The sequence below is a fragment of the Macaca thibetana genome, chromosome 3 (assembly GCF_024542745.1).
Source record: "Macaca thibetana thibetana isolate TM-01 chromosome 3, ASM2454274v1, whole genome shotgun sequence".
Classification (NCBI taxonomy): domain Eukaryota; kingdom Metazoa; phylum Chordata; class Mammalia; order Primates; family Cercopithecidae; genus Macaca; species Macaca thibetana.
Genome location: NC_065580.1, coordinates 151940649 through 151968605, shown reverse-complemented (window position 1 = coordinate 151968605; position 27957 = coordinate 151940649). Strand labels below are relative to the sequence as shown.

The window sequence follows — 27957 nt, the reverse complement described above, 5'->3', positions numbered from 1 at the left end:
GTGAGCCATCGTGCTGGCCTTTTTGTTTGTTTTTGAGACAGGGTCTCACTCTGTCCCTCAGGCTGGAGTGCAGTGGCAGGATTGTGGCTTACTGCAGCCTTGAACTCCCAGGCTCACGCAGTCCTTACGCCTTAGCCTGCTGAGTAGCTGGGACCACAGGCAGACACCACCATGCCTCGTTAATTTTTTATTTTTTGTAGAGATGGGGTCTCCATGTGTTGCCTAGGCTGATCTTGAACTCCTGGCCTCAAGTGATCCTCCTGCCTTGGTCTCCCAGAGTGCTGGGATTATAAGTGTGAGCCACTGTGTTTAGTGATATCCTATATTTTGAAATAATCCTGTCCTTTTCTTTTTAATTTTACTGTGTAAGAATGCATCCCCAATCAATGTAGTTCAGTTTTGCCTGTGATGGAACTTTATCTAAGGGGAGTCATCAATATATTCTTTTGTGTTTCTCTTGATTTATTAATGAGGTAGATTACCTAAATTGATTTTCATACATTAAATCATGTTTGCATTCCCATCATAAATTCAATTTAATCACGATTGATCACTTTAAAAAATATTATTGGATTGAGTGTGATCACATTTTGTATAGGATGTTTACATCTGTATTTGTAAGATTGACTTACTGCTTCCTTCTCATCTTCCTCACGGAAGTGTCGTGTTGAATGCTGGGTTCACTTTCTAGAGAAGCCATCTAGGCGTGGAGTGTTCTTTCTAGGATGATTTTTGTTTACTGACTATAATCCATCCCTCCCTCCCTCCATTCCTTCCTTCCTTCCCTCCCTCTTCTTCTCTTTTCTTTTTCTTGAGACAAGGTCTCACTCTGTCTCCCAGGCTGTAGAGTGTGATGGTGCAATTTTGGCTCACTGCAGCCTCTGCCTCCTGGGCTCAAACGATCCTCCTGCCTCAGCCTTCTGAGTAGCTGTGACTACAGGTGCATGCCACCACACCTGGCTAATTTTCTTTATTTTTTTGTAGAGACAGGCGTCACTATGTTGCCAAGACTGATCTTGAATTCCTGGGCTCAAGCAATCTGTCTGTCTCGGCCTCCCAAAGTGCTGGGATTCCATGCTTGAGCCACTGCACCTGGCTTCTAATTCTTTAATGTTTGTGGTTTTGTCAGATTTTCTATTTCCTCCTGAGTCCGTGTTAATAGATTATATTTCTTTTCTTTTCTTTTTAAATGGTGATTTTTGTGTGTGTGACCGGGTCTCACTCTGGTTGCCCAGGCTGGAGTGCAGTGATGCAATCTCAGCTCACTGCAGCCTCGACCACTCAGGCTCAGGTGATTTCTCACACCTCAGCCTCTGAAGTAGCTGGGATGACAGCTGCGTGTTACCACGCCTGGCTGATCTTTGTATTTTTAGGACAGATGGTTTTGCTATGTTGCTCAGGCTTGTCTTGAGCTCCTGGGCTCAAGTGATCCACCTGCCTCAGCCTCCCAGAGTGCTGGGATTACAGGCGTGAGCCACCACACCCAGCCTAATAAGTTGTATTTCTCTTGGAGTTTCTTTATTTAACCTAAGCTTACGAGCTTTTTGGAATAAAATTTATAAAGCCTCTTATTACATTTTTAGTGTTGTCAGAGTTTAAGTGATAATTCCATTTTGGTTTCTTTTGCTGCCTGATGACTCACTCCCAACTTAGTGGCATAAAACAACAATCGCTTTATAATGTCCAGCCAGGTAGCCTGAGTGTCTGGAGCTCTGGTTCTGGCTGTTGGCTGGCTTTCTTGGTTCTTCTCAGACATCTTTCTCTGACTAGACATCTTTCTCTGCATGTGGCCGCTGTGATCTCTTCAGAGCATCTGAGCTGGCTCCCCAGAGACAGTATTCCAAGAAACAGGAAGTGGAAGCAGACATCCTCTTCCGGTGCAGGTCTGGACCTGGCAGTACCACACCCACTGCATTCGATGGGCCAGAGCAGTCACCCGCCTGCTTGGACTCACTGGGGGCGAGTGAGATCTTCCCACACAAGGACAGGAGAGTCACAGCATTGTGGCCATCAGGCCTTCCCGCCCTCTGATTCAATTCCAAGGCTGGTTAATTTTGGGCTTTTCCTCTTGTGTTCCCTCTCTGTGTTTCCATGAGTCTTGCCAGAGATCACTGGTTCACTGCATTGTCTTTTCAAAGAACCAATGTTGATCTTTGTGTACCTGCCATTATATGTAATTAATACAGGTTGAATTTCTTACTAGTTCCCTTTTTCTCTTTTCTTTGAGCTTACTTTGTTCTTCTTTCCCTGACTTGTTCAGGTAGGCCCTCTTTAATTTTTTTACTTCTATTCTAGTTTGAGCACCGAGCTATAAATGTCCCTCTGATGTACTGCTTTATCTGTGTGCCGCACAGTTCCATACATAATCTTTTCTAGTTTTAACTTCTAAATATTTTCTGTTTTCTACTGTGATTATTTTCTTTCGTAGAAGTGTATTGCTTAACTCTGAAACATATGGGGACTTTCTAGTTATACTTGGGTTATTAATTTCTAGGCTCATTGTATTGTGATCAGAGGATGAGCTCTGTCTGATTTCAGCCACTTGAAATATGTTGAGATTTTCTTTATGACTGGGATATGGTCTATTTTTAGAAGTGGCTCATGTGTCCTTGAGGAACTGATGTATAATGCACGTTAGGAGCAGTGTCTTGCTTGTGACCGCCATGCAGCTTGTTAATTGTGTTGTGCAGATCTTCCATCTCTCCTCTGTTTTGTTTTTTCAGCTGCTGTCTCTGTCACCTGCTCCTCTCCACTCCCTCCATGACAAAGAGACTCCGGTGTTTTTGACCATCTTTTGTTGCACCCCTACTGTGGTCTTAGTCACGGGGCCAAGCACTCTACATCTGTTCCTCCATTTAATCCTCACGGCACCATCTGCGGCGGGTGTTCCTTGTGTCCTCATCCTGTCCTCATAGGAGCAAGCCTGGAAGGGGCTGAGTCACTGTTCAAGTCACACGGCTGCAAGGCTGTGGTCTAGGGTGGTGGCCTGGACCCCTCTTTCCTGGAAGCCATGCTTTTCCTGAAACCCTTTGCAATACCCCTGGCAAGTATGACAGTTTTACCTCAGTTGGTATGAGTATGCTCAAATTAGAGGCAACCATTCTCGCACTTGACGTTTACACTTTGCAGCTTCCAGAACCTGCCCTGCGTATCACCTGCTCCCTCCCCAGAGTGGTTGGGCTTCCCATGCAGTTTCCCATCCTGTAGACGGCCCAGGGAGGTCGGATTTCTTGGCCAGGCTTGCAGAGTTGGTGGGACGTGATGTGGGCACTAGAAGAACCCAGTTCTGTAAATCTTGGTTTCATGTCCTTTCTGCTGTGTTTTTCTTTCTCTGTTTAGGCGGTGGACTTTTTGGTGTGTAAAGCTTCTAGAATGGATTTTACTTCTTTGTGGCTCTTTGGATTGAGAGAGGGGCTAGGTGCCATCTCCAGAGAAGCTTGCTTGGCTCATGCTCACTGGGGGGCCTTGTTCTCTGCCCACTGGGGAAGGGCTGTGGTGGAGCTTGATTTGGATTGAGTGGAGGCAGCACTAAAGGTCAGAGGCCAACGTCCTTGCGCTTCTTGACACTCTCCACCCAGGCCTGCTGATTGGGACCGCTGTGGAGGGTGATTTGGGAACTTGAATCTGGTGTGGTGATGATGGGGGTCATTGACAGTGGGGACAGTTCTGGACATGTGGCCCTCATTCTCTGTGCTGGACAAGATGACTCTGTGACCTATAATTCCAGGCTGATAGAGCATTTTCAGTGACAGCCCATTTTACTTGGTTGTGCTAGTGCAGGACACAGGTGAGCCTGTCTCTGTGTCTTAGGTCTGTCCCAGCAGACGAGCTGACGTGTGTTCTAGATGAATATCAACTGGCCACAGGTGGGAGGTTTGGAAGGTAGCCTCCAATCTCCTCTGAGGACTGCAGCAGCGACCGGGGCAACAGGAACGCATTGTGATGGCCTGGCCAAGTCTGCATAGCGAGAGCCGAGCCACTTTCATGCGCACCTCATCCTCCACACTTCACCTCCTTCCTCCGAGTTCCCACTCAGAATCCCACTCACCCCTGGACACAGCTCCCAGAAACTTCTCTTTGGAATTCTGCAGTGGAGAAACCCATTGCAGACTTCCCCTTCTTTTGGATATCAGTTTGCTTTTCAAGAAGAAAATTTTAATACTCCATAGTGAGGTTTTGTAAGTATATTAGCATGTTGAGATATTTTCTCTAATGGCTTGCTGGTTGAAAACGCTTTCACACAGAGCAGAAATGAGATGGAGATACTGTTTCACAGCCTCTGCTTCAGAAGCAGACGGTGGCCTGTAGCTTCCAAACCTGGGCAGAGCAAGTGCGGGGATGGTGCGTCTCTGTACCTGGACTCACGTTCACATGCGTGCATTGTAGGGGCGTTTGCATATTTAATTGTAAAAAAGGATGAGTACATGTGAGATTCTGCCTGAGGCTCCACTCCTCAGTGTGTGGCCTGGTGCCGCCTGATGCCGAGATGTTGGGCCGGCAACGATCTGGCTCCGTCTGTCGTGTGTGCCTCTCCCTGCTGCAGGCAGATGGAAGGAGACATGATGGATTGCGCGTATCCCCTTTACAGATTCAGAAGAATACATTTAAAATAACTTTAATTTGTATTTAGGAGACTTTTAATGGAGAGTATTTATTGTTATAGAGTTCACTTCTGAAATGGTGACAAAGCTTTTGATACTGAATCAAACAAGTTTGAAGTAATTGAATCTCTCTGTTATGCAGAGTGGAGTCTTTCAAGCTATCATGGAGAGCTTAAGGGGTGACTGAAGGAGATTGATGCTGGCCAACTGCAGAGTTCTAGTTACTTCAGTCCTGCTGAGATATCCTCTCAGTCCACTCGCACTGAAGGAAGCTGCCTTGGGATCAGAGCAGACATAAAGCTAGACAGATTTCAAGGTGAGTAAAAACCTGTAAAGATCTGATCAAATCTGACTGGTAGAAATGCCTTTTTCTTGATATAAACTGCTTAATTAAGCCTTTTGGCTTGCCTTTGAAAGATGCCTTATCGAATACTTCCCAGGACAGATGATCCGTTACTGTTGGTTCATTTCTAATTTTACTGCAGCCTTAGCTCACCCATGAGTCCCTCCTGCTGGTTCTGGGGCGGCGCCTGCTGCCCTCCGGTGGCGTGTGCGGCACCTGCTGCCCTCTTCGGGGTCAGTTCACCATTTATTGAGTCAGTGCTTCATGCCAGGCACTAGACTTGGTGCAAGCCTTTTACCATCAATTATTATTTTCTTAGGAACAATTAAAAGAAAATTTTCCTGTAATCCCAGCACGTTGGGAGGCTGAGGCAGGCAGATTACTTGAGGCCAGGAGTTTGAGACCAGCCTGGCCAACATGACAAAACCCTGTCTCTACCAAAAATACAAAATTTAGCCGGGTGTGATGGTGCACGCCTGTAGTCCCAACCTCGGGAGACTGAGGCAGGAGAATTGCTTGAACCCAGGAGGTGGAGGCTGCAGTGAGCTGAGATCACACCATTGCATTCCAGCCTGGGTGACAGAGCAAGACTCTTTCTAAAAAAAAATAAATAAAGCAAAAAAGAAAATTTCTTTAGTACTTGTTTTTGGTGACTATCCCATGATTCAGCATCTGCTTTTTAGAGAAGCTGTGACAAATACTAAAATCCCAGTAAAATTAGTATGGTGTCAGGTTAATTTACTTATGAGCAGTTGAGTGACTAACTCAGGAAGTCCAGTTGTACATTTCCAAGGAAGCTTGTTCATGGATTCAGATGAGATGAGGGGAAGGAGAAAGTGTCAGAGGGCTGCCGCTGGCTTGAAGAACGCAGGTGTGCTCTTGTGTTCATTTGCTCTGTGGATATTGACGAGCGCCCACTGGGCCTCAGATGCCCTCTGGGCATGGCAGGGACCAGGAGCTTGCTTGGCAGCTTTCATGTGAGCCACTCACTAGACATGGAGGGAGGGGACAGACGTGTTCCCACCTGGGAGTTCTGGACGGCATGCAGAGCCGTGCGGAGGGAGCGGTCACCGGGGCGTGAGTGTGGACGGATGGGAGTGACTGGGAGCCTACAAGGGACACTGTCTTTGGGGAGTAGAGACATGCCCATGTCTGACTACTGGGTTTTGAGTTTGTGCCAGCAAAGATCCTGCTTACCATTTTTGTCTATAAGTATCAGGAATTTCAGGTAACTGGTTCCCTAGTGAGACCTTTAAAGGAGGTTTTATCTTCAACCGATGCTTTTTTTTGGGGGGTACACAGGCAGTCCAAGTATGGGAAGGTCAAAATCAGGTCACCTTTATTGTGGCTTGTGCCAGTGGGATGGAATTTTATTTTCAGCCGTAGGGCTTCTTTTAGCTTAATTAGTGATAGGAAATCAACTTCTCTGTAACCAGAGGTTATTGAAAGAATGAGGATCCCAGAGTTGGAAAGAATCTGAAAGAGACATTGTGGTTTAATATTGCTAAGTTAAGTGTTGATTTGTGATTACCTATTTTTAACATGCCACAGAAGTAAAGCATTGCATTAATTATGCCATATATGTGAAATAGCAAGTATTTTTATATAATGTAACTGTGCATTGGAGAAATGAATTATTTATAATCCTTTGCACCAATAAATTGTTCTTAAAAGCATAGAAAAAATAATCAGGCCAGAAGGAGATATCTAAAGCATGTGCTGAGAAAGCAAAACTGAAGAGCTGGAATTTATAAAATATTACGACATGATGAGTCACATCTCCTCCTCCTGATTCTGTGTTACTAAATGTTAGCTGCGAATAGAAATCGTGTATTTCCTTTTTTTCATAAAATAAGAGCTAATTTCGGCAGCAAACAGTTTGGTGTGTTGTTCTTTTCCCTTTTCAGGGTGGTTTAAATAAAAATAAATAAACATGAAAGATTTTGGCTGGAAAATCTTTGGAAGCACGGCCATCCTCAGCCTCACTGCACTGTCTGGTTTCCCTCTGAGCCTCCCTCCTGGTCCTGCCTTAGTGCTGTCTGTGCAGTGTAGCCACGGGTCGCACTGTAGGTGGGTGTGGGGTGTTATTTTTAGTTTTAGGCAGACTCATTGTTTTTGCCTTTCTTTTTGCTTGGAAAGACTGAAGTTATTTCTTGTGTTTTTATACATGACATTATCTTCTGAGGCTGGAACACCTTGGGGGGATACACTAGGTAGAATTTCTATAGTAATTCCCCTGCTCAAGGGGAATTGCTGGGGAGGGCTTCAGGAAACCTTGACTCTTGTTTAAACTTGGAAAGCTTTCTTAGTCTTTCTCATTGCCACCACACACCACATCTTCTTTTTGTAACAAATATTTATTAACTCATCTTTTTATTTTAAAATGAAGTTCATAGAAGATATTACCTTATATAATTATAGCCATATAATGTTAAAAAGCCGTGTCATGCCCAAATGTAATATAAAGATAAATTGAAGATACATAATAAAATACTTTTCTATGCCACTGAGTGAATATTTAGGCACTGCTGCTTTCCCTTGGACCACTGAGTGGAGTGGGCCTGTCAGTGCAGGCAGATACGGGATACCGAGCCGCTGACCTGAAAACCATAAGCAATAGAGCTGAGTGGCATTACTTTCTGAAATGGTGAACCCTGAGGGAAGCAGTGTTTGGTCTTCCCTGTCTCTAGATAGTCTCTGTGTTTCTGGAACATTGAGTATGTGTTAAAAGTATAGAAAAACACATTGTGTGAATCCACAACTCAGCTGGGCCTGGGCTTAGAGAATTATGAACAGCCTTTCCACCTGCATGGAAGTCCTTTTGTGCAGGACCATTCTTTGTTTCCGGGCTGGCCCTGCTCCCTCCAGGAGGTTTAGGAGTGCCTATGTCACTATGGTGCCTAAACCACTTCTCACGTTGCTACCTGTTGCTACCACCGGGCATTGCTGCTGCCTCCTGCTCTGTGTACAGTGTGGTGTGGCCGCCTGACCGACTGGTCAGGAACTAGAGTTCTCTTGAAGCCTTGACTGAAAGGAGAAGTGAGGAGGGGCATGGAGCCCAGTGCCAAGAGGCAGCTGCATCTTTAGGGGCTAGGGCGTTTCACGGGGGCTCTAGGGGCCAGAAGGAGGGAGCCGTCATTCAAGGCTTACACAGTGTGGAGGTGCCCTCCCTGGGGTGTCCTGTGTGCTGACCTCTGTCCTGGTGCCTGGCGGCGTCTTGGTGCAGAGCTCCGTGAGCCTCTGCAGGGCTCTTCTCTGCGTGGAGGTTCTGGAGATGGGCAGGCCGGGTGGATGGTCAGGCCAACGAGGGCCTTCGAATGAAGCACGTTATTGTGAGGACACTAATTCTGGGTCCTCAGATATTGTGACAAAAACTTGACATTTTTCTTCCTTCAAAGTAATTTACTGACTGAAACAACCAACTGAGCAAAGGTGATGTTTTAGTATCTAAATATTTCGAAAGATTACTGACATAGAGTAAAAATTTGGCTAAGAACGAGAAGTCTCTCTGTATGTGCTTTTCTGGCGTGACCCCTGTCACCAGGAAGCTGCCTGTGTGGTGTTGGGCCTGATTGATTTGCATCCGCTCAGAGGCGCTCAGGCACATGGCGTCCTATTGGAAGGTCAGCAGAGGGGCAGGGGGAGAGCAGCTGGCCAGGTCAGAGGATTCATTTCTGTCTGAAGCTTTGTGAGGAACTAAGATGGCTTTTCCAGTAGCCTCTGTTATTCCAGAGAGTTTTAAGATTGCTTTTACTTGTTCTTCTACCCTGGCACTAGGAAGCCAGACCCAAGAAATGTATCCACACCAGGTTTTGCCCATAGTCTTTAAAAATGTTGAACTTCTTTAACTTGAGGCCCTCACAATTTTCTGGGCCCCCATAAAGTATAGAACAGGGACCAGGCCTGCTCCCTTGTGGGGCTGGGCAGGCATTGGCTCCACAGGGCACAGATCCTTCCTGTGGATGAGCTTAGGGGATGTGAGATTCACTTTCAGATGTGACACTCCAGATGTGGGATTGGTGGCACTTTTTTTTTGTCCAGTTACATCCAATTATAAAGGAGGACACATTCTTACTGAACCTATGCAATAAACTCCATTGTCAGGAAGAGTAAAGTGTCTTAGCATGAGTATTCCTGAATTCTGAAAGTTCAGGAGAGTAAGATGTCGCCTAAACAGTGTTTTATTTCAGCTTTGAAAGCAGAGAGCAGAGTCTACTGGATTTAGGGCTAGAGATAGACGAAGAAGAAAGAAAAGGGGCTTCCTTGTGCGCACATTAGAAAATACACCATTAGAGTACTAACAGTATTCCAAAGCCACAATCAGCGTTTCCGTGCCAGCTCCTCCAGTCCTACTTCCTGTCTGCTGGGTGGCGGCTCATCTGTCAAGTTTTCATAGTCATGTGCTTCTGGGTGCAAAGCCATGGTGAGCCCAGCTCATTTCCCTGGTGGAATCGGACAGTTGTCGAAGGGGTGTCAGCCTCTGTTCAGAAGCCTGAGCCCCTGATTCTGTTCCTTGAAGTGTCAGTAGTTAAGGTGCCTGTATTGAGCAGGGGCTGCCGTCGCATCTGACTGAGGGTGCTCTTCAAGCCCATTGGCTCTTGGCAGAGCTCAGTTCCTTGTGGCCATAGGCCTGTGGCGCTTGGCTCCTGGAGACTGCTCATAGCCCCTGCCCGGTGGCCCTCTTCCCAGCATGGCAGTTTGCCTCCCAAGGCGTCTACGCGAGAGTCTCCCCTCTTCCTTTCCTCTCTGACTTCTCCCATCCTTCAGGGGTTTACCTGATCAGGCCAGGCCCACCCAGGAAGATCTCCCTTTTGATGAACTCAGTCAGCTGATGAGATGCCTTAATTGCATCTGTAAAATCCCTTCACCTTTGCCTTATGCAACACTATCTCCCATCATGTTCACAGTTCCTCCCACCTGCAAGGCAGGGGAGTGTACACGGTGTGTATCCCAGGGGCAGGATGCTAACACTACATTGAGAAAAGAATTTGTCATACCTGTGCCTGACAGGTGTGTACCTGAAAGAGGTGTGTGCCCGATGGTGTGTGCGCCCGATGGATGGGTGTATGCCCGACAGTGGTGTGTGCGCCTGACAGGAGTGAATGTGTCTGACATGGGTGTGTGAGTGCCCGGCAGGGGTATGTGCACTTGGGGTGTGTGCGCCTGACATGGGTGTGTGCACCTGGCAGAGGTGTGTGTGCCCAGCAGAGGCATATACCTGACAGAGGCCTGGCTTAGTGTTCAGGGTCCACAGTACATGAAGAATCCTACAGATCCCCATGGACAAGGCAGTACAGTGGAATTTGGGGCAAAAGACTTGCACAGATTTTTTTTTTTTTTTTTTTTTTTTTTTACAAAAGATGAAATTGAAATGGCCAGTGAGCACACGCTCATTCATCCAGCGAGCATTGAGGACCCCCTAGAGGCTGGGCCCACGAGTGGTGAAGATCCCAAGGATGAAGACGCCTTGCCATCTAGGTCAGTGGGTGATGGCAGTCGTGGTCAGGCGCACCCAGCACCACATCCCTGGCTGCTGCTGACAGCTGGGTGAGTCCTGCCAGTCAGCAGGACCACCGTGTGACACCCGCCTGTCAGCAGGACCACCGTGTGACGCCCGCCTGTCAGTCAGTGCACACAGATACGGGGTCCTGAGTTGGTGACCTCAAAACCGTAAGCGATAGATGGACAGAGTAGCCCCTAATGAAGTGGAAAGACTGGAAGAGACAGGACCTAATTTAGGTCGAAAAGCAAAGTGAGGCCTCAGAAGATGAAGGCAGAGTGCGAGAAAGGCTTTCCAGAACTGACAAGCCGGCTATCCACATTTCAAAATGTATTAGAGAAATTGGAAAAAAACATGCCGAGTGTGGAATGTCAGCAGAAAGGTGTGGCCATGGTCAAGAGGGCCCTCCGTGGGTCCTGTGGTCCTGGACTGCAGGTGGGCCCTGTGGAGACTTGCTGCCCCTCCCCCTCCCTGGTGGGTCCTCTGTGATGGGGTAAAGCTGAATGTTGTCCTGAAAATCTGACCCTGCACAGCCCCTTCCAAAGACCCTTCTAATTTTAGAGGCCACCAGCAGCCACGGGACTGGGCAGCATCAGAGCAGGGACACAGTGCGAGTCATACGCGCCTGTGTTCATCCTGTGATGGCCCCGGGCCCATGGGGGTAGGAGGGATCAGAGGGATCAGAGGGAGGGGAGGAAAACCAGGGAAAGGAGTGGAGGACCATGAACTCCCTCCCCTGCTTGGTGGCTGGCTGCCGTGAGGACTCGCTCTCTTAGGACAAGTGCACTGGTCTCCGAGCTGTGGTTCTGGCCTCCTGTCAGGTGCCCTGCTTTCCAGTCTTCCGGCAAGCTCTACATAGTGGGCAGGGAGCTTAGCACTTCCTCAGACCTGGGGCCTCAGCCTGAGCTGAGATGACAGGGAAAAACTACAGATACACCAGATTTAGGGAAAATAACATCAAGTGGTGCAATTAAGCGGAACTGCTGCTTGTGAAGTGAGCTGTGGAGTCATGGTGTTTGCTGTACCTGGCATCATGTTTCAGAACCTATAGCAGTGCTCAAGAGAGAGTCATTCCTTTAACAACAGACATGTACTGAGCCCCTGTGGGGAGGCACTGACTGAGGCCTGGGGACAAATGTGGGGACAGACCAGTCCTGTGGTGACAGCTATTGGGGGGTAGAAAACAGTAGAGCTGCCCCGCCAGCCAGTGACTGCTGGGAGAGCAGGGGTGTTCCTGAACCCAGAGGAGGTACCCGGCCGCTCTCCCCCAGGTTGCTTGGTGGGTGCGCTGCAGGGAGAAGCCCGCCCCAGCTGGTGTCCACAGGGGCCAGGGACACTGGTAGGTGTGGAACAAGGGAGTTTGTGACTGGGATTGTTTTCCACTTAAAACATAAGAAATAATCTGAGTAAAGCTTGGTTTAAACAGCATCAAGTTAAATAAATTCCTAAGAAGTGGTTGGATTCCCAGTTTATATGTGACTTTTAAGGTTCTGAAGAAGTACACAATTAACCACAGAAGTATGACTTGAATAGATAAGAATTTAACAAAATATACACTGTTGAGTGTAAAATCATAAAGATCTGAAGTTCTTAGAAATTGGTAATTTTTTTTAGCTTTGTTGTGCTCTGAGCATGACTGAACTAAAAGTAATGAATCCAGATACCTTGAAGACTGGTGTGTGTGAAAGGAAAGAAGTGAGAAGATTCATGTGTACATCCAGGACAATCTGAATTTACTTCTGTTCAGTATTTCCTGAAGGCTTTTTCTACGTGGAGGGACTTGGAGTGACACAGCAGCTCCCTCTTGTGGACAGATTCCCCCATGTAAGGCACTGGAGGCCGAGGTTCCAGCCTGCAGCCCCTTGTGATCCCAGTATGTGGAGAGTTCTGGAAGACTGATGACTCCTAACCCCCTTCTTAACTTATGCCCACCCATGCTGGTGGTGGGGGTGGGGCTCTTGGCCATTCCTGCCCCCTGGCCACCCTTCCTTGGTCTGAGGGTGCATGAGTGGCACTTCGGGTGTGGCAGGAGCTTTATGCTTTAGTGACCCTGAAGAGTGAAGGCCCATTAATCCAATTTAAAGTAAAACATTTGAAGTCTCTGCAGAGGGCGGCGTGAGGATGTCTGCATTCAGTGACAGAGGTCGGCCTCTGCCTTGCCTCCGATTGAGGCACTGAGGGTTCAGATGCAGTCTCTGCCCGCTGCGTGTGAACGGCCCGGTGGGTGTGGAGGGGAGGAATCCTGTGATGATGGTGGCACTGTGAGGAAAGTGGGGACGGAAGGAGGTGTGCCCAGGAGGCAGGGCAGGACAGTTCATGGATGTAGGGTTGCAGCAAGTCTGGAAAACTAGGTGTGTTTTCCAGGCAGATGGCATGGGAGGTGGGCGCCCTAGGCAGGAGGGGCTCAGGATATGACTCCAGAAGCCTGGTGAGCCAGACAGTGGGGAGAGGCTGGGCCTGCTGGTGCCAGGAGAAGAGCAGACCTGTGCTTAATTTCAATTTCTCTGGAAGTGATGCCCTCAAACTTAGAAGGGCTTTTGATGAGAAGCAATAGAGTATAGCTCTTGCCCTCCTCAGCGGCGTCACTGATTTTTTAAAATGCGTTTTTGATATTTGTATTTCTGTATTAATTAGTATTAGGATTGGCTATAAGTGACAGAGATGCAACATAGTAGGAGCTTAACCAAGAGAAAGGGCTGCATCCTGCACTTGCTATGGTTTGATTTATGAACTTGAGACATTATCTGTGCACTGTTAGTTCACGTGGAGGAGGATTTAGCTCCCTGACATTTCTCCAACCTTCTTTTCCTGTATCATTTAGATTGATTCTGGGTGAAAGTCACAGCATGACTCACAGTATCTTACACACCTTGGACGTATATACACACTTATTATGTCATAGGTAATCCAGAGGGAGGAGTTTGCTAGAGCTAGTTCTGAGTTCAGCCGTGTTAGGGCTCTGGGTCAGTATCATTGCAGTGCAGCAGCAGCAGCTTTAGACATCACATCTGTGTTTGAAACAGGAACAACTGAGAAGGAGCAGCAGTGGAGCTCTTGTCTGTTCCTTTTGTCAGAGGCATTGCCCCCAGCATATTTTCACTTGGCCAGAACTGTATCTTTCTCCTTGGCCAGAATTGTTTTGTAGCCAGCTTTAGTCACAAAAGAGACTGAGAAAATGAGCCTTTCATTCTTGCGGCACCCTTGGTAGAGGGGCATGGGAAAAGGGCTCGAGGGTGAGCGCTGGGTCAGTTTACCAAGCTTGAAGCCATGCCCCTCTGCTGGTCATCCTAGAGACTGAGTGGCCCATGTGCTTGTGGCCCGTGGGTGCTGGGCGGCCTCTCAGTTTCCTGCGTGGAAGGCAGCAGAAGCACTTTTCTGGCCCTCACCTCCTCGGTGGTGTCAGTTTGTCTGAGCTCTGTCAGTTTGTTGTCTTCTTTTTTTTTTTTTTTTTTTTTTTTAAGACAGAGTCTCACTCTGTTGCCAGGCTGGAGTGCAGTGGCACAATCTCAGCTCACTGCAACCTCCACCTCTCAGGTTCAAGCAATTCTCCTGCCTCAGCCTCCTGAGTAGCTGAGACTACAGGTGTCCGCCAGCACGCCTGCCTAATTTTTGTAGTTTTTGTAGAATCGGGGTTTTGCTGTGTTGCCCAGGCTGATCTTGAACTCCTGGGCTCAGGTGATCCGCCCACCTCAGCCTCCCACTGTGCTGGGATTACCAAAGTAGAAAACTTTTTCTGTTCTGTAACCTTGGTTCAGTCAAAGTTCCAAATTCATACGTGGCACTGACATTATTGTGATGATTGCTGAAAGTCATGCCACAGTTTAATTTGCTTTATACTTGGATTTGGTGTACTTGATTTTTTGGTTCCGTTTTCTCTTTTCCCGTATTCTTGCCTGGCATGGAGTGGTAGAGCGGAGTGGGGAATGGAGTTGAGTTTGGATCCAGCAGTCGAGCAAGTGCCTCGATCCCCGCTCCACTTCCTCCTCTGTCGCATGGGGCGGGGAAGGTGCCCATCGGGCACGGCGAGCGCGGTGAGTGGTAGTGTGGGGCCCTATGCGCCTGTGGGCCCTGAACATCAGCGCTTCTGCCTCTCCGTGTCCTCTTGTTGAGAGAGACCACTGCCTTTCTTATGCTGTCTCCAGCCTTTTCCAGCTTATTCATTCTGTTTCTTGGAACCCATTTAATTCATTCTTCTTGAAATACATGTATTTTCTATTTTATTTCAAATTGAGACTTACCTTTCTTACAGAATTGGTTTTCTTCTGGAATTTCTGATATTTTTTTAAACTGTATTTACTGAGGTAAAATGTACAGACAATAAAAGTCTTTTTTTTTTTTCTTCACAGAGTTTCACCCTTGATGCCCAGGCTGGATTGCAATGGTATGATCTCTGCTCACTGCAACCTCTGCCTTTCGGGCTCAAGCGATTCTCCTGCCTCAACCTCCTGAGTAGCTGGGATTACAGGCACCTGCCACCACACCCAGCTAGTTTTTGTATTTTTAGTAGTGACGGAGTGTCACCATGTTGGCCCGGCTGGTCTCGAACTCCTGACCTCGGGTGATCCACCCGCCTCGACCCAGCCAAAAGTCATTCTTCTAAAGTGTGCACTCTGATATATTCTGACAAATGTGTGCCAGTGCCACACCACCAAGCAGTCGGGGTAGAGAACATTCTTCTTACCCCAAAAACTTTCCTCTCACCCCATGCAGGTGTCCTACCCATCAGGGCCCAGGGCGACCTTTTTTGATGTTGCTGTCCTGTCAGATGGTTTGTATTCAGCAGAGCACCCGGACCAGGCTGTGAGGTACAGGTTGCCCATGCCTGGTAGCTTCCGGGTGGCTCCTGGTTTGGTTGCTCTGGCATAGAGCGTTGAGTGACCTCTGCAAAACAGCAGATGGTGCTGTAGGGCTGCTTCTAAGACTCAGTGGCGGAGGCTCAGTGGAATTTGAGTGGTGTTCTGAGCAGTGGCCACTAGGACAAACCTCCTGTCTTTACACCATCTGTGCGTGCGTGCGTGTGTGTGCGTGCGTGTGTGTGTGCGTGCGTGCGTGTGTGTGTGTGCGCGTGTGTGCGTGCGCCTGTGTGCGTGTGCGTGCGTGCGTGTGCGCGTGTGTGCGTGCGCCTGTGTGCGTGCGCCTGTGTGCGTGTGCGTGCGTGCGTGTGCGCGTGCGTGCGTGTGCGCGCGTGTGTGTGCGCGCGTGCGTGTGCGTGCGTGTGCGTGTGCGTGCGTGTGCGTGTGCGTGTGCGTGTGCGTGTGCGTGCGTGTGTGTGCGTGTGTGCGTGTGTGTGTGCGTGTGTGTGTGCGTGCGTGCGTGTGTGTGTGTGCGTGTGCATGTGCGTGTGTGTGTGTGCGTGTGTTTGCATTCCCAATGTGCGTCCAGAAGCCTGTTTCCTTCAGAAAACTTTCTGGTCCCTGGCTTTATTTTCACCATTTAGAGGATCCATGAGGCAGTGAGATGGAATACTTATAGCTGGTTTAATTCAGTGAGTGATCTGAATGGTAAATAAAATTTTATCAAGTAATTTATAAATTTGATAAACTAAGTCTGTGGAAGGGGCTTATTGTGTTATGGAATGAGAAGTTTTGCACATCTTTTGCAGTTCAAAAAACTGTGGCCGACTGTGGTGGCTCAAGCCTATAATCCCAGAACTTTGGGAGGCTGAGACAGGAGGATTACTGAAGCCCAGGGGTTTGAGACTAGCCTGGGTAACATGGTGAAACCCTGTCTGTACAAACAATAAAAGTAAAAATAAATTAGCCAGGCATGGTGGCGCATGCCTATAGTCCCAGCTACTCGAGAGGCTGAGGTGGGAGAATTGCCTGATCCCAGGAGACAGGTGGCAATGAGCCGAGATTGCGCCACTGCACTCCAGCCTGGGCGGCAGAGTGAGACCCTGTCTCAAAAAAAAAAAAAAAAAAAAAAAAAAAAAGTTGTTACTTTGCTGGTGTAGTATTTGTGTAACATAATTTTATGATTCTATTGTTTTAAGCTTAATATTCCAAATAGGTAATAATTATGTTAAAATGCAAAAAATTAGCCTATACTCCCTTGATCTAAATATGTAGTAACAGTTTTACAGAATATATTTCAAAGGATTGGCATTCTGTTTTATTTTTAATAGCCAATTATAGAAAACATTGTTTTTAAATAATGCCTAAGAATCTTTAAAGAAATACCTGTCGATGTATGTCCCAGTTTAGTATCAAATTTATATTCAGAGCTCGTAAGAATTTAAAAAGTTTCCCAGAGTCTGTAAATGGGAATGGAGCTGTCCTTGGAGGGTGCTAGTCCTCCTACATTTGAGTCGTCCTCTGTTGCTGGCATAGTACCACCTGAACTACCTGTGGGCCACCTGAGCTACCCCAGGGTCACCTTAGCATCCCCGGGTCGCCTTAGCCACCCCTGGGCCATGTTAGCCACCGCAGGGTCACCTTAGTCATCACAGGGTCACCTTAGTCATCACAGGGTCTCCTTAGCCACCTGTGGGTTACCTCAGCCACCTGTGAGTAACCTTTAGCTACCCCAGGATCACCTCAGCCATTTGTTGGTCACCTTAGCCACCCTCTCACCTTAGTCACTCATGGTCATATTAGCTGTTTGTGGGTCCCCTTAGCCACCCCTGGGCCACCGTAGCCACCTCTGGGTCTCCTAAGCCACCCTGGGCCACCTTAGCCACTCCGGGTCACCTTACCTACCCTGGGTTGCCTGAGCCACCCTTGGTCACTGTCTGTGGCTGCTTGCTTGCTTTAAGCCACGTTATGCTACCGCAGCTAATTAAGGTCCCTCAAGTCAAGTGTCTCCTTTTTTTTGGCTCCTGCCTTTTTGTTGTTTTTCAAATCGAACACCTGCTATATAAGTGTAGACTTTGATTTTTAACCCTAAGTTGCCTGGTAAAGTCACCTTTAAAGCCAATGGAAAAAGCTTAATTGAATTCATTTGTGTGAAGAAGTGGAGGAATGTTGCAAGTAGACTGAAAGTTGTACTTAGTCTGTTCTGTTTGAAACATTCTCATTCAGAAAACAGAAATGTGTTAATATAAAGAAATATGTATATGTTATTTGACTTAATATTGTAAGGAATCTTGATAAAATAAACTCAAGTAGTTTTGTTTTTTCTTTTTTGTTTTTGAGACAGAGTCTCGCTCTGTCGCCCAGGCTGGAGTGCAGTGGTGCTCTCTCGGCTCACTGCGAGCTCTGCCTCCCGGGTTCACCCCACTCTCCTGCCTCAGCCTCCCAAGTAGCTGGGACTACAGGTGCCCGCCACTACGCCTGGCTAATTTTTTGTAGTTTTAGTAGAGACTGGGTTTCACCGTGTTAACCAGGATGGTCTCGATCTGACCTCGTGATCTGCCCGCCTCGGCCTCCCAAAGTGCTGGGATTACAGGCGTGAGCCACCGCTCCCGGCTGTGTTTTTTCTTTAATTGGGCCGCATTGTAGCAGGGTGGAGTGTGGGTCCCCAGGTTGGAGAGCTCTGGGTTTGGAGTGGGTGCTAGTACATGGCCAGCATGTGACCTTGGTCAGCGACTCAGCCCAGCTGGCTGCCAGGCTCCTCCCCATGAGGTGGTGGGAGCCATGTGGTATCTGCCTACTGGGGGTGCAGCTGCTGCAGCCTAAGCAGTATCCTCACTTGGTACCCCATGAACTCAGGGGTGTGTCCTGGCTCTGTCATGTGTTTTGCAGAGGGGGCATCTGAGGAGCCCAGAAGGTAAGAAATTGCCTAAGGCCCTTGGCTAGTAGAAGAGAGAGCAGGGCTTTGACCAGGGGGACCAGCTCGTGACTCTGTGCTGGTTACTGCTTTGCCGAAACCATGGCCATTCTGCACAGCTGTGCAGGCTCCACCCACAAAGGCCAAAGCTCAGATGGCATCTATGATGCTTGTAAAACAGATAGCAGCCATGTCCAGGCTGCTGCTCTGAAATCTCAGTCTCCTTTACTGAGATTTGATGACGTTTAAATGAGCAAATGCATGTGTAGTGATTGGCAGGTGGCCATCACTCAACCGACTTTTCCTGTGCCCTCTGCTTTGGCAGGTGCCCTTCCTGGCTCCCTGCTTCTTCCTCTCCTAACCTCCTGGCAGTATGCTCCTCACTCAGGAATTGCACCCAGCCTCACCTCTATGGGTGAGTGCCACACCTGTGTCTCCAGCCCACACCTTCCCCCTGCTCTCCAGACTCAGACCCCAAAGCCAGCAGCATCTTCTGTCAGGCGTCTGTAGACCTCCACAACTTAAGGTTCCAAATTCTCATTCCCTTGCTCTTGCCATAATCTTCCCATCTCAGCAGCTCTTTCCTTCCAGGCGCTCAGGCTGAAGGTAGCCTATCCTTTCTCTTCTATTCCACATGGCAGCCAGGAGGCCTGTGGGCAGTGCCTTCAGAACATGCCTCCTGTGCCCCTGTCCCCAACTCTGGCCTGAGTGTTCCTTTTAAAACTAGATCAGAACTAGATTAAAGCCCGTGTTCAAGATGCTACCACAGTCTCTTGCCACCATGTGACTGCCATGTCCTCACTGTGGCCCAGGAGGTCCCATGTGCAGAGTGGCCTCCATCTCTTCTCACTCTCTCTTACCTGTGCTGCTGTCAGTCTGGCTGCCTGGCTGTTCCTGGGCGGTTTCAGGTGCTGCAGCTACCTAGAACCTTCCATCTTCCCTTCCAGAACGCTCTTGCCAGCTGTCTTATGGCCACCTTCCTCACCACCTTGAAGTTTGTTGCAGTCTTTTCCAAAATGGCATAGCCACTACTGCCTTCCCACATCCAGCCATCTTCCTAGAGTAACAGTCACTGTTGTCCGTTGACACTTGATGGCATTTAATCTTTTATGACACCCATTGTCAGTTGTCTTTTTTTTTCCTTATTAGAACATAAGCTCCAGGAAAGCAGATGTTAACGTCTTTTTGTTCACTGATGTATCTCAGGCATTTAGGATAGTACTGGCCCATAGCAGATGCTCAGTAAATAGGTAGATGAATGAATATTTGCTACTTTTCTTATTAACATACATTTCTGAGGTACCTTAATATTACGTTAAGTAATGTTACAATTTCCCATGTGTTGATTTTATGTAAATAATGAGTAAATTACTCTCAAAGAGATTTTAGAATTCTAATAAACTCATTTTTTTCCCTTCTTATAAGAGTAGAAAAATGCTTTTAAGAGTTTTCCTAAATTAATATTCTGGGAACATTAAATTTGAGAACTTTACTCTGAGGACATAGATAAAAATAAAATTAATTAGATACCAGGAATGTCAGATACTAAATGGTGTATGGCTATTTGTGACATTCTCCTAGAATTAAACAGTTATTAACTTGCAAAGACATGGCAGCTGAAGTCAGAAATTGATGAACTTTTAAAGTTGGGAAAAAAGAGCTTTAAGGTATCTTATTAAAATTGTAAACTGTCAGTTTAATCATCATAGAAACCATACGTGATACAGTGAATCATTGCTATTCTGCTGTGAGTTTCTGGATTCTCATGAATCAGACATTCTATTTTTATGTTTCTCTTAAATAATCCTAAAGGTAGAAAGAAGAAATGAGAAGAAAAAGGAAGAGAACCATAGATACGTTGTGAGGGCATTACTTCAGCTCTGGTAACTTCATGTGAAATGACTGCAGAATGAATTAATAAGCAGGAAGAGAGCCAGTGCCCCCCTAGGGCACCTTTCCACTTGCTGGCACACAGATTTACCACAGTTAGGGCACGGTTTGTCTTGTCATGCCGGGAGAGTCTACATTACTCTGACTTTCAAGAAACCAAAAAATACGCATTTTTGATGTTAGGAAGATTTACTCTGCATTGGGCTCTGTCATTTGATGAGGAAAAAACCAAATGATCTCTTTATGAAAATGAAGGCAAAATATATGTAAATACCATTTTAATCTAACTTTTTATATGAATGCAGAACAAATATCAAACAGGATTATACAGTGTGATAGTCAGGAAACTAGCATGCTTTTGTGTTTTATAGACGAGTCTAAAAGGATGTATTGTTAAACCAAGAAGGTCTTGAGAACTGTTCTGTCTCCTTTGTGCCCACAGAATTGTAGCATATGGAGGTGACCAAGGAACCAGAACCCAAGAGGCCTCTGCCACTGAAAGGAGACTTTCATTACTTGCGTTTCCTAGAGGAGGGGCACTCGCTCCAAGCAGGCCCACGGGGCACAGTGGTGTCAGTCAAGGGGCAGAAAGGAGCCACAGGAAAGCCCAGGACAGAGCCTGAGTGGGGTTTCCCCTGAGCGGGAAAGGCAGGGCAGGGCACCGGTGTAGGACTGGCTAGTGTGAACAGTTCCAGTGGGCCTTAGGCTGTAGGAAAGATCACTAGCTGCTTGCTACCAGGCCCTTGGGTGATTTAGGGCAGGCGGGAAGTTAGCTAAGGGAGGTGGGTAGAGCCGACCACCCTCCTGGAACCCTGTGCTGCTCTAAGCCCTGGGAGGGCCAGTCTCTCCCTGTGTCTGTAAGGCCCACAAATGCCAGAGCATTAGGAATAAGAAAATGTACTTAATAGAATTGGTCCTGTGAGGACTGGATGCCTAACTGACAAATACAGAATCTGAGAAAGCACAGAACAACTGCCTTCGTTGACAAGGTGGCGCGCAGAGCCCAAGATGGGCGCACAGCGGGGGATGCCGGCAGGATCTCTTAACAAGCTTACCATGGTATCTTTCACAATGTTAACTGTAATCCCAGATTAATTTTTAATGACAGCATATCTCTTGAGATTGTGCTTTTAGCGTATTTTCACTTAAAGTCATATCTCATTTAGTAGACCTGCCAGATTCCTGAAAAGTTACACACAAACCAGCTGACATGACCTTTGCCAGGCATGTTCACCACATTCTCACTGAGCCGTGGACTCCTCACTAGGAGCCTTTACCTGTGGCCAGATAGCTGTTGTCACTGCCCGTGGTGGGGTTACGGTTTCACACTTACCTGATCCATTCTGCCGGGATTTTACAGTATGGGTGTTGAGGTATACTTTGCAAGTTGTTTCTTGAATATACTTTTCTGAATTGTGGCTTGCCGTAAGTTTTGGTCTTTTAAGGTAAGGGTTACAATGCAGATGGGGAAATTATACTTTTCTCATTTCAAGGAAAACAATAATCATGCGTTATGTATCAGTTGGGAAACGGGATGATAGGAAGTTGCAAGGCAACCTGGTTTCCTCTGGACTGGGACTCTCCCAGGGCTGTGTCCTGGTAGAGCCGGCAGGACACAGAATACCACCGGCCTCCGTGGGAGTGGCCTGGCCTCTTGGCCACCTCTTTCCATGAATGTGGTTCGTGTGGGGGTAAACTAGAGAGTCTAAAGCCTGCTGTTGAGCTCAGCTTCCTGTAGAAACCAAATCAAATGAAAACCCTGACCCAGCGGGAGAAGGCAGAGAGTTGGACTTTTGAAAACGTGAGTGTGTCCAGCAACCAGGCAGCAACAGTCCTCGTTTTTACCCAACTTCTATAAGCACTTTATTTCTCCAGAATAATTTCATCATAAAGAATCCAGAGTTCAGACAGCTCTTTACCATCTGTCTTTTCCTTTTTTCTTACCCTATGATTGGCTTGATCTGGACTGCCTAAAACCATGACAATATTAAGTGCTTTCTCCTGGATAAAAATTTTGGCTTCTTCTCTAGAAGTTCTGGCTCTTCTCAAATTGTTTCTTCTTTGGTTCGTCTTCTGTCCCTGTTAGGAGACCCCTGGGGCCTCGGCTGGAGACACAATGCAGCTAGTCCCAGCAGCCACTGTGCTTGGGCCTGGCCAGCCCCTCCTCAGGGGCCACGGCACTGCTCACCTGGTGACTAGCTCTTCTTAGCCAGGTCTGTTCATGGCTCTGGTGTTTTTGAGCTTCTGGCTAGTCCTCAGTTTCTCAGACCTGGCTAATCACAGTGTGGAGTCATTTTTCATGACTGTGCACCTCACTCGTTTGATGCATGGCAAGGGAATAATTAAATTAATAAACCTACAGAAACTTCCACTTACAGTTTTCAAATACAGTAAGTGAATTTCTACTATAAAATAGGTCAAAAGAGGTTTCATTGTTTCTTATTTGAAATAATTAAAGAACATTTATGTTTCCCTTTTGTGGTTTCTTGGTTCTAATCCTGTGGGTTGCTTTTGACTTCCTCTGTTGGAGATATGCTGTGCATCCGTATTTAACAGGAGATCCTGAACTCCCAGCAGGGAGCTAAGCACAGATGTGTGCACAGATACATGCTTAGGTAAGGATTTTGTGCAAGGTGACTCGTAATGTGAAACTGTAAAACGTGCTACCTTAGACTGCAGAGGGAAGGGGATGATTTGATGTTTTCCACACGCCTCTTTTACCAAAATGGGTCATCTTATCTGTCTCAGACCAGGCCTCCTGGGGGCACAGGAACAACACAGCTGCAGTGAAGGAGGGGCTCCTGCAGCTGGACTGGCCCTAGAGCTGTGAGTTGTGCCCTGCATGTTGCTCAGCGCGTTCTGCGGTTGCCCTGGCCTTGGTCCCCCATCTCACTGTGATAGCCATGCAGGTCAGCAACCGTGAACCTTCCTGGCTCTCACACTGCCCCTGGCACCTGTCTCTGTTTCTGCTCCCAGCATCCTCTCAGCTTCTTTTCTGAGCCCCACGCAGCAGTTCCTGCTCTACCACCACCACTTCTCCTCTGTCACCAAGAGAGGGCAAGAGTCTGTAGAGCCTGTGCCAACCGTCTGGTGAGGCTTCGTCGAGTGATGGGCAGGGCATTGCGGTACAGCCCTCCTGAACTCACCACACCAGAGGCCTGTCGGCATCACTGTCAGAAATAGACGACCTCCTCTCCCAGCCCCTGTCACAAGCTAAGCGTCTGTGAGAATGGAGGCTCTGCTTCCCAGGAGAGCCTGCCCCAGACGTGGGGGCAGCCTTTGCAGACAGCTTCTGTCCCACCCACCTCCTCCTTGGTTTTTACTCCTTTATGCCCTCAGGGACCTGCCCATCGGTTCCCAAGCCCTCAGGACCATGGCAGCCTCCGTGAGGGTATGAGCTGGGTAAAAGGAATTAAGGTGGAGTCACAGCTACCAGTGGCTGATTGCCCATGGGTGTCAGGCCGACCCTAAGTGCCCCACTGCTAGTTCACTGTCCCATGACAGCCCCAGTATTGTGAGCATTGAAGGAAAGAATCCGGACAGGCGGCGGAGGCTCCCACCTGATGACACCAAGGCTCCTGCCTTAGCACTAGGGCCTGGACTCCCCTTTGCTGTAATGCCATAAAGTATGTCAGGAAGGTTTGCCCATGACTTGGTGGAGAGAGGAGAGATGTGACAAAGTGACTCTGGCCTGTGTGAACTGCCCACAGGGGAAGGTTGGAGGAGTCGGTTTGTGAAAAATCAGGGCTCTGAGAGCACTGGAGCTGGTGCTGAGTTCTGCGGCAGTCGAGAAGTAGAGCAGATCTGAGCTCCCGGCTCCTCACGGGCATCACAGATGCATTCGCCAGCAGCTGGGCTTGGCTTTGCTCTAACATCCGTCCGTCCTCTGGGAGCGTTGTTTCTCTCTCCCTGGCTGCCCAGCCCAGCTCCCTGGCCTGGTGAGATCTCTGCATCGTTTCTCCTCCCCAGCTTCTCTCTCCACCCATGCCACCATGGGAGAGTTTAGGCCGTCTCATCCCTGACTGGCCTGAGGTAGGGCTGTGACTATCCCCTGTTCCCTCTCTCCTGTCTTCCTCACCTGTCCCCACATAATCAGTCCACCTTCCTTACCTCTGGATACAAACCTGCAGACTCTCCATGGCTTTCCGGATGGAGTTCAAAGACATCACCTCAGCGTGAAAGGCCCTTTCAGGTCTGGCCCTGCACAACCCAGACACCCGCATGTTCCTGGGTACAACAACATGGGCCCCCGGGCAGCTTGCCATGATGCGTCAGCCTCTGCTGGCTCCTGATGTGGCCTCTGTTCCTGTCTTAGGCCCCTGTTCCTCCCAGCAGGCTCCCCACTTGCCTTATTCTATCTCAGAAGCTCATCCTGACACCAGCTCTGTCCTTTGGAGCAGAAATCCATTGCAGCTGCACCATGCATGCTGATGAGTTGCTGGCCGTCTCCTTGTACACAGCATCTGGGCGCACTCGGGTGGCCCTGCTGTCCCTGGGCCTGTCCCTGACACTGGCAGTGGTTAGAGCACCAGAGTTCAAATGGGGGCCACATATCATGTCTAAATCTTTCAGAGTTTTAAGTCAAGCCAGCGTACTATTGATACAATACGTTATGTCGTCTTCGGCAAATACATCTTCAAGATGGAAAAAATATGTGGAGAGCTATGGTTTTTATATGAATTAATGTTGGCAAAATATCAAAGACCACTAAATTTAACTGCTACTGTGCATATCTGGGTGTTCTGTTCAGATGCCACTCATGTTTGAATGAGTAACAGATCAAGACATGATTGATGAATAGGTGCATATGTTTCCCATAACATTGATTATTTTGTTTTTATTTCTGCAAATCACTAATTATGTTTTATATTAAGCATTTTCAGATAATGCTTGTTCTATTGGTGTTCATGGCTTAATGCAGGGCCAGCACACGGCAGCCTACAGCCTGTTTTTGTGCAGCGTTTACATTTTTTAAAGAGTTGTTAAAAAATAAAATAGTGCATCAGAGACATGTGGCCATGAAGTCTAAAGTACTTACTCTCTGGCCCTTTACAGAAAATGTTTGCTACCACTTGATCTAAAGGATTAAAAAATAAAGCATGTCATTGGGCCAGGTGTGGTGGCTCACGCCTGTAATCCCAGCACTTTGGGAGGCCAAGGAGGGTGGATCACCTGAGGTCGGGAGTTCAAGACCAGCCTGACCAACATGGTGAAACCCCGTCTCTACTAAAAATACAAAATAAGTTAGCCAGACGTGGTGGCGCACGCTACTCGGAAGGCCAAGGCAGAAGAATCGCTTGAATCCAGAAGGCAGAGGCTGCAGTGAGCTGAGATCCCGGCACTGCACTCCAGCCTAGGCAACAGAGCAAAACTCTGTCTCAAACAAGCAAAAAACCAAAAATGTCATTGAATTTGAAGTATACAAAATTTGAATATGTTTCTATCAAAAATTTGAATTTAAGTAAATAACAAAGCAAAAATTATAATTTTTTGTGTTTTCAGAAAATTATTTTTTCTAAATTATTAAAAGTTACATAAAGTAGTTAATGTGAAATGTTTAAATCAAAATTGTTTAAAGCTGAGTTTTAAATTTAATAATTTGAAAATTTAGTTAAATCATATTAATAATTTTTTAAGAAATGAAACTATTGATAATTCTGATGTCTGACATCTCTCTGATTGCTGACATGGAGCCTGAGTCTTACGGTGTTTTGAGGGCCTCCAGCTAAATTGGGGTTCCAGTGCCAGAGTGGCTGGCAGCCCCGCCCTAATGATGAGTGAAGGGGCTGGGCGTGCTGTTTCCAGTGCTTTCATGAGATGCTGCTTTGCCTGGCGGACGGCCTGATGTTTTGTTGTTCCACCTGTGACGAGGGGGTCCCTCTTGAATTGTGTGTGTACTGACAGATGCCCTGGTGGCTCTTGTCTGATCCATGTCCAGGTTATTCCTGCCTGATCGTCACTCGTGCCAGGAGCCCGACACAAATTCAGGCACAAATTCAGCACACCACACAATGGGAAGCATGTTCAAAGATTTTTACTTACAGGTCCTGAGCAGGGAGGGTGCCGTGAGTCACGAGGGCAGTCCTCTGTCCCTGGGTCACGCAAGGCAGGAACAAAGAGTCAGGCAGAGAGAGAGAGCACTGCAGCCAACCAGCAGAGCAAATAAGGGAGTAGAGTGGGGTCACTTGAAGTGTGTGGGCAGGTGCCTGAGTGAAAGATGCCTCTCGGTTCTCATCTCTGGTACTGGCTTGGGCCACTTGGGTGTGGTGTAGAACTAGAAAGTGTCAAGGCTGGCTGAACTCTGCTGCTAGTAGGAGAAAGTGCAGCTCATATTCCAGATAGATGCTGAGACAATAGAAAATGAAAAGAATTCACTATGTCTGGCAGAGTATGTCTGGACACACACAAGTTTAAAAGTAATAAGAATTGCTTAATATGGCATAATTTCCTCAGGTGCCATATACAGTTGTCACCAACATTGCACTAATTCGTGTGTACCTTTGGAATAATGAATTAGAAAGTGGATGCCGGTCGTTATTGGGAAAAGGTACTTTGTTACACGAGACAGTAATCGCATTGTGCCAAGAGAAAGAATCTGACTAGTTAATTTGTCTTTTTTGTCTTTTGCCTGTGAGTGCTTCTTCTACTTGCCTCCTCCCCATAATCGGACTCCTCCCAAGACAGCCTAATCTTCAGGGCATTTGGATGCAGCTGCCTTTTGTTCCAGAGACACAGGCCATCTCAGGGGAAGCATCTCCCTGGGGCCTGAACAGCATTTTTCTGGACAAGAAGGGGCTGAAGGCTGTGGGTTCTGCTGTGCCAGCCCTAAATGCTGGCTCCCGAGCGGCAGAGGCACCAAGTGCTGTATGATGTGCATGTGTGATGCGTGTCCCTGCTCGCCCCAGGCTGGTCATGGTACTGTGCTAGTCACAGGCTGGCAGTGCTGATCAAACCAGGCACAGCGGAAAATGGGAAGATGTTGGTGTTGGCCCCTCTCTTGGCTGCGCGTCATTCACCTGGGCCATGAGCCGTGCCCCTGCTCTGCAGTAATGAACAAGGCAGGTCAGCGTTGGTGGGAGACAGAGTTAAGAGAGGAGAAGGAGCGCTCTCTGGGGGCGAGGGGATCCGTTTGTCAGTGGCCTGCAGTTTCCTGTCCCAGGGATTTCACTGGTGACATCCTGACCACTCAGCTGCACTTTCCGTGGAGCTGTTTTCATCAGCTGGCATCTGCTGAGCCCCTGCATTGCGTTGTGTGGTAGCCTGTTACTTTTTGCAGTTTTATTTTCTACACTGTACTCTCTTATTGATAGATTTTTTGTATCAGGATTTCCATTTAAACAGGACTTTGGTGTGTTTGCTGTGGGAGATTTGTTTCCCTAGGAAGATTCATGCTGTCATTCTCTCCCTTCTGCTCGTGGTGTTTTGTCCGTGACTGCACTGAAGGGTTAACTGTCACATGTCATCCTCTGGGTGGTGTGCTCTGAAGTCATTATGGAGTTTGGGCCCCTTCAGCCTAGTTCTGCCTAACTGCAGTGTGATGAATGGGCCTGAGGCAGAGGAGGAGGCTCCCTGGCCGGCAGGGGCTGCTATTGTCGCAGCTGCCGGCACACTGAAGTGAGTCGCTGTGCTGCTGCCCCGAGTGACTGAGGGACAGAATGAGGCTGGGGCCGGCTGGCGCTGGCATTGGCGTGTCTGCATGGCGTCGTCCACCACTGGGCCTTTGCACATGGGGACCTTTTTCAGCGTCATGGGGCGTCGGTATAAAAGGAGGCGCAAGAAGCGCTCTGAGAGGAAAGGTAATTCATTTAGTTTTTATTCTTCAATGTGAAGCATTAGTGTTTAATGCAGTACAGAAGTGTTTTCCGGGATAGATGACTTTGTGAATTAATCTTGCTGATGCCAGTTACTTCCTATTT

At 47.8% G+C, this 27957-nt stretch overlaps 1 protein-coding gene across 8 annotated transcripts in view; it reads left to right on the top strand.

Annotated features, from left to right (window-relative positions):
* The window catches only part of ADARB1 (adenosine deaminase RNA specific B1), a 136355-nt gene that overhangs the window by 47939 nt on the left and 60459 nt on the right, over positions 1–27957 (top strand). For 6 of the 8 annotated variants that reach the window (XM_050784424.1, XM_050784425.1, XM_050784422.1 and 3 more), the window contains exon 2: positions 4744–4917. Coding sequence is in view for 2 of the 8 variants with exons in the window: in XM_050784428.1 (XP_050640385.1) it covers positions 27738–27837 (100 nt within the window). In the remaining 6 variants the exon portion in view is untranslated. Of the gene's footprint in view, positions 1–4743; positions 4918–27679; positions 27838–27957 lie in introns of those variants that run through there. The other 2 variants (XM_050784428.1, XM_050784429.1) reach the window with 2 other exon arrangements.